Source organism: Helianthus annuus, chromosome 9, assembly GCF_002127325.2.
Source record: "Helianthus annuus cultivar XRQ/B chromosome 9, HanXRQr2.0-SUNRISE, whole genome shotgun sequence".
NCBI classification, from domain to species: domain Eukaryota; kingdom Viridiplantae; phylum Streptophyta; class Magnoliopsida; order Asterales; family Asteraceae; genus Helianthus; species Helianthus annuus.
This window is the reverse complement of record NC_035441.2, coordinates 174879421-174885698: the sequence shown is the minus strand read 5'-3', so window position 1 is coordinate 174885698 and position 6278 is coordinate 174879421. Positions and strand designations below refer to the sequence as shown.

Here is a 6278-nt window from a genome sequence, read left to right as displayed (position 1 = left end):
TGGCCTCAAGAACGCGGGAGCCACTTACCAACGGCTCGTCGATAAAGCCTTCGAAAGCCAAATTGGAAGAAACATGGAAGCATATGTCGATGACCTGGTGATCAAAAGCAAAACGGAATACCAGATGCTTGATGACATCCAAGAAACCTTCAAGAATCTTAGAAAAATCAACATGAAGCTTAACCCTGAAAAATGTTCGTTTGGGTTTGATGAAGGAAAATTCTTGGGTCATATTGTGGGAAAGCAAAGCATCAAGGCCAACCCTAACAAAGTAAAGGCTGTTCTCGAAGCTAAACCGCCAAGAACCAAGAAGGAGGTTGAAAGCCTGAATGGGAAGCTTGCAGCCTTGAAACGTTTTACATCAAAACTGGCCGAAAGATCTCTACCATTCTACAAAACGCTCAAGAATTGTTCAGATAAGAAAGATTTCAGATGGACCGATGAGGCTGAGGAAGCTTTTAATCAAATGAACCAGCACCTTGCTTCACTGCCAGATATCGCAGCACCGGAAACCGGGGAGCTCATATCGGTGTACCTCTCAGTCGCCGATGAAGCCATCAGTGCCGTCCTAACCATTGAAAGGGATAGGGCTCAGGTACCCGTCTATTTTTTCAGCAAAACTTTAAAACTGGCTGAAACCAAATATCCTCCCCTTGAAAAATTAGCCCTGGCCTTGGTCCAAACAGCCAGAAGGCTTAGAAGGTACTTCCAAGCACATCCTATACAAGTGGTCACTGACCAACCCGTTAAGAACGTGCTTGAAAAACCTGAAAACTCGGGAAGATTGGCAAAATGGGCAGTGGAACTAGGTGAACATAACATCACCTATGTCCCACGAAAAGCAATCAAAGCTCAGGTTTTGGCTGACTTTCTAGTAGAAATCCCAAGCCAAAAGACTGAGGAAGTAAACACCACAACCACTGAACCCTCCAACCCTGAAGCCTGGAAACTGTTCACAGACGGGGCTTCAAGCGTTGAAGGGTCAGGAGCTGGTATAATCTTAATCAACCCTGAAGGGCTAGAATTCACATATGCTCTTCGTTTCAACTTTCAGACCACCAATAACGAGGCTGAATACGAAGCACTGATTGCTGGTCTCCGGCTAGCCAAAGAAATGAAAGTCAACAAGCTTGAAGTGTTCACTGATTCACTACTAGTATCAAGCCAAGTCAATGACAGCTACGTTGCCAAAGAGCCCAACATGAGAAGGTACAAAGAAAAATCCAAGGAATTAATGAACACCTTTCAAGCATGCAACATCAAACAAATTCCAAGATCCCAAAACAAAAAGGCAGATGCCTTAAGCAAATTAGCATCCCTCACATTCGCCCACCTGACAAAAAAGGTGTTGGTTGAAGTGTTGAAGGCTCGCTCAATTGATGAATTGGAAGTGCAAGATGTGGTCACCGAGGAAGGTCCAAATTGGATGACTCCCATAAAGAAGTTCCTTCAAAACAATGAACTACCCAACGACCAAATGGAAGCTGAAAGGGTAAAGATCAAAGCAAGACAATATGTGTTGCAAGGAGAGATCCTCTATAAAAAAGGATACCTTGCACCATTACTAAGGTGTGTGGGCCCTGAACAAAGCAAATATTTGGTCAAAGAAGTGCATGAAGGAATATGTGGAGCTCATTTTGGAGCTAGATCGGTGGTTGCAAAGCTCATGAATTTGGGATATTTCTGGCCTTCAATGCATCGTGACACCGCTGAGCAACTAAAGAAATGCGATGCCTGCCAAATCCACTCACCGATACCAAAAAGTCCCAAACACGACTTGGTCCCCATAACCTCAGCATGGCCATTCCATAAATGGGGAATGGACATTGTCGGTCCATTCCCTCCAAGCAAAGGGGGAGTAAAATTCCTATTGGTAGCAATCGACTACTTCAGCAAATGGCCAGAGGTTAAACCCCTTGCCAAAATCACAGGACAACAAGTCATAGACTTTGTTTGGGAGAATATCATATGTCGCTATGGGTTACCGGGGGTAATTGTCACCGATAATGGGAAACAATTCGCCGAGAAACCCTTCAGCCTTTGGTGCAAGGAGTACAGGATCAACCAAATCTTCAGCTCAGTAGCCTACCCGCAATCAAATGGCCAGGTTGAAAGAACCAACAGAAGTATTGTAGAGGGCATCAAGACAAGATTGGGGAGATATGAAAGTAATTGGCTGGAGGAATTGCCTAGCGTTTTATGGGCAATCAGAACGACGGAAAAAACAAGTCACAAAAAGACACCGTATAGCTTGGTATTCGGATCCGAAGCCGTAATCCCAGCTGAAATAGGAGTTGTAACCCAACGAGTTGTCAACATGGATCCCAATGTAAACACACAAGAGACCATGTTGAACTTGCAACTCCTAGAAGAAGCCCGGGATCAAGCAGCAATACAAGAAGCCAAGTACAAACAAAGGATGGAGGCCTATTACAACAAAAAGGTCAAGAACGAAAGATTCAAGCCAGGGGACCTAGTCCTCAGAAACAATGAAGCCAGCAAAAAGGAAAACCAAGGGAAACTAGGCCCAAAATGGGAAGGTCCTTACACCATCCTCGAAGCACACAAGGGCGGATCCTATAAGCTGGCAGATTCAGAAGGCAAAAGGCTTCCAAGGCACTGGAACGGAAAAACCCTTAGAAGGTTTTATGTTTAGAAAGTTTGGTTTGTAGCAAAACAAAAACCTTTTGTAAAAGCAAATGTTGCTTGAATGAATGAAGTTACTTTATCAAACTTGTCTTTCTATCCTAATATCAGGTTGAGAACCTAGCAAAAAACTCCATGGCAAGGGCCATGTAAGGGGATGAGCTCCCAGGCCATATCGCTCAATAGGTTCAAGGGTTGAATGGACCTATATAAGGGGTGAGTTCCTAAATCAATACAACTCCATGAGACTTATCAAAGAAAAACAATAGTGTCTCATAGACAGGTTTGAACAGCCTACACCAATCGTTCCTTAAGTCTAAAAAATGTACCCAATAAATAGACTTACGAAATCAAACAAATCGCAACAAAATAAAAGAAAAGGATAGATACTACGTCTTGATGATAAACACTAAGGCAAAGTGACTGCAGCACTGAACCCTTTAAAGTGTAAAAAACATAAAGACAAAGTAAACAAAGACAAGGCAAGAAAATAAAAATAAACAAGCCCATCAACCAAACATACAAACCAAATCAGAAGCTGCCCAGTGTTCAACCAACGGATACTTAGCTTGAAAGGTTAAAGGCTTCAACCCGGCAGCAACCATACAAAAAGCTTGAAGGGTTGAAACCCCAAAAAACAAACCAAGCAAGTAAAATAAACAAAAACACCAAACCATCATGTCATAGTCAGAAAGGCCATAAAAGACCTTCATTAGATAGTCAAAGCAAGCCCTAGTGACTTGCAGATAAAACTAATGTTCAACAGCCATATAGGCCCAACCAACCAACCATGGGAACCTTAAGGGTCCCCAAAACCTAAACATCGTTTAAAACATTACACAACATAAAATGTTTGCTAAGAAAGCTACGAATAAATGTCAGTTATCAGAGGGCTTGGAACCTTCACCCTTAGACTTTTTAGCTTTCTTTGTCTTCTTCCCCTTCACACCTTCTTCACCACCAACCGCAGAGGTTTCCAAACCAGCATCTTTCGAGGTTTCAGGCAGACTGGAAAGGGTATCATCACTGTCCCCGGAGTAAGACCTCTTCCTCGACAAAGAGCCCAAAACCTCAGCACAAACCTTCTCATTCAACCCTTCAGGCTTCAATCCCTGTAAAACAGACAAAGGCTTACCAAAGCAGGAGGATACCTCATGAATATAAGGGTAGGTTAGCCTCTCCATCTGCTCAACAGAAGCCTTGAAAACATCAGAAGCCTCGGGGCGATACATGGGTGACTTCTCCAAAGGTTGCCCAGATTCATGAAGTTTATAGCCAGCAGTAAGGCCTTGATGCTTTCCCAGGTTCAGCAGCTTTGTGTAAACATCACCAAGGGCAGAATTAAATTCCTTAGAGTGCAAAAGATAAGTCACAACCTGCTGAAACCCATGCTCGATCAACCACTGATTATCCGCAGTCACCTGACCAACGGAAGCCTTCAATCCCTCCTTTTCTTCACGAAAAGCCTTCTGCTGGACAGATAAGGCCTCTCGATCAGCCTTCAACTTCAGCAAATTAGCTTCAAAGCTCTTCTTCAAGTCACCCATCTCAATGGCATGCATCTTCTTCAAATCCTCAATCTCCTTCTTCCAAGCTGCCTCCTTCTCTGCAAACCCAGCCACTTCCTTCTTCATCGATGCAAGGGAGGATTTCATTTTGTCTTTCTTTTTAGAAAAATCCTCATACTCCCGCATCCTTTGGCGAAAGCGTGTAATCCCTTGGGGAAGCATGGCTGCAAGGTTGCAAGTAGTTAAAACCATGCGAGATAACATAGTGTCATCATCCATCTCAGCAATAGCTTCACGAACGGAAGGAGGAGCAAGATGACTAAGAGCATCTTCACAAACAGCAGCATCCTTAAAAGTGTCATCATTCTTAACCAACCAAGAAGGCACATAAGTGCCCTCAGGGTTCAACCCTTCAACGTCTCTGCTCGACGATTCTTGAACAGGGGTAGCAACACTCTTCTTCCCTCGAACCTTCTTACCACGCACAACTAATTCCTTCTCCTTCTCAACCTCTGCCTCAGCCTGATCCTCAGAAACCTCGATGTCATCACTCAAATCCACTGGCTCAGTGGAAGTGGATTGAGGAGTAGCCTTCAGTAAACGACGAGATAACCGGCGAGTTGAAGGCTTGGGAACATTGGACTTGGTAAAACCCTTCACATTTGCAACACTGACATAACCTGAACCCTCAAACCTCTGCTCAGAGGTCCTCACAACAACATTTTCACCCGGCACAGTCGGAGCATCTTCAAAAACCACATCGGACGTATCGTCACTCTTGATGAAGTCCAAAGCAGACATAACTGCCAAAAAACAAATAAAGAAAATAAGTTACAAACAAAGTAAGACGAAAAGGCATAGGGGAGAAAATGCATACCAAGGCCATTTCTCATCAACACCGGATCCCGATCAACTTTTGCCCAAATATTACTAACCCCTAAAAGCACTAACAAATGTTCGGGAAAAGGACGAACCCTGGAAGGGCACCCCCGAATGGCTGAAAGAAAGGCATCATTTAATTCAGACTCGGAAGGCTCCGGATCGTTGAGAACAGCATCCGGATGCCTCCACACCATTTTGAAAGGAATGAGGGATTCAGAAACCCAGAAAAACGTATTCTTCCATGATCCAAGGGTCGTAACCATGGAGGAAACGAGACAAGTTTCAACCTTTGTGTTCTCAAAAGTAAACCAATCACCATTTTTGGCTAACCGGAAGAACCTCCGAAAGAGCAACAATGAAGGATCATAACCTAAAGCACGACACAGCACTTCAAAGTGCAAAACCCTAGCCATTCCTTTCGGATGTACTTGCCCAAAAGACACTCGATAATACTCAAGCACATTTAGAACAAAAAACGAAAAAGGGTAACGAAGATTAGACCATTCAAAATGCCGACAGTACAAAGCAATAAAACCAGGAATCGGTTTGTCAATGGAAGCATCGCAAGCAGGGGCGGTTGGATTAAACTGTTTATCAATACCATGTTCAAGACAAAACAGGTCTACCTCCTCTTGTGTCAATCGAGAAAATGACCTCGCTAAATCCTTAAGGGCACCCATGATCGGAAAAAGTAAAAGTGAAAATGGAGAAGAAACTAACCTGAGAAGAGGAAAACGGTGAATGATTGCAAAGAAAGTGAAGAAACTTTACAATAGTTAAAACAAATAAGAGAGTAAAGTAGGGGCATTAAAGGTAAATAAGTAACTTCTGTCAATCCGCCGCCTGACACATGTCAAATCAACTGTCAAATCGATTAAAATTCAAAATTCAAAAAGTAACCGCCTCAAACCCTTCAAGCCTCCAAACAACGAACCCTTGAAGCCTTTAAAAAGACATGCATAAAAGTCAGAAGTCTTTGAGCATAATACCCCAAAAACCTCTGACTTGGGGGGCTGACGACGGGGGTAGCCCAAAGACAAATAAAATCACTAATATGCAAAGAGCTTAAAAGGTTGAAAGGTTCATCGGATGAAAAGCTGTATAATGAGTGAATCGAGGAACAGTAACTAGTCATGTCCACCAACTCATCTCACCAACTCACGTTCACCAACTCACAAAGTCAGAGCAGGTCTGTACAGGCACACCCTATTAACCAGGGGTCCAAAGCCTTGAACCCCAAAA

The 6278-nt window shown here is 43.4% G+C and overlaps 1 protein-coding gene across 1 annotated transcript; it reads right to left on the bottom strand.

Annotated features, from left to right (window-relative positions):
* Positions 1–3524: 3524 nt before the first annotated feature.
* Positions 3525–5236, bottom strand: LOC118481833. Its single transcript, XM_035977133.1, has 4 exons — positions 5032–5236; positions 4380–4957; positions 4023–4247; positions 3525–3758 (listed from the first exon to the last, which is right to left on the bottom strand). Exons 1-4 carry the CDS (start codon positions 5228–5230, stop codon positions 3525–3527), a joined length of 1236 nt encoding a protein of 411 aa, XP_035833026.1. The 5' UTR covers positions 5231–5236.
* Between the last annotated feature and the right edge of the window lie 1042 nt (positions 5237–6278).

What these genes read in the sequence shown, in the direction of transcription:
- LOC118481833 (XM_035977133.1), bottom strand. Translation starts at nt 5,230, where the DNA reads ATGGTGTGGAGGCATCCGGATGCTGTTCTCAACGATCCGGAGCCTTCC. An exon ending in TAACTACTTGCAACCTTGCA is followed by an intron (nt 4,248 to 4,379) that starts GCCATGCTTCCC and finishes TTTGCAGAGAAG; the next exon opens with GAGGCAGCTTGGAAGAAGGA. An exon ending in TCGAGCATGGGTTTCAGCAG is followed by an intron (nt 3,759 to 4,022) that starts GTTGTGACTTAT and finishes TCTGTTTTACAG; the next exon opens with GGATTGAAGCCTGAAGGGTT.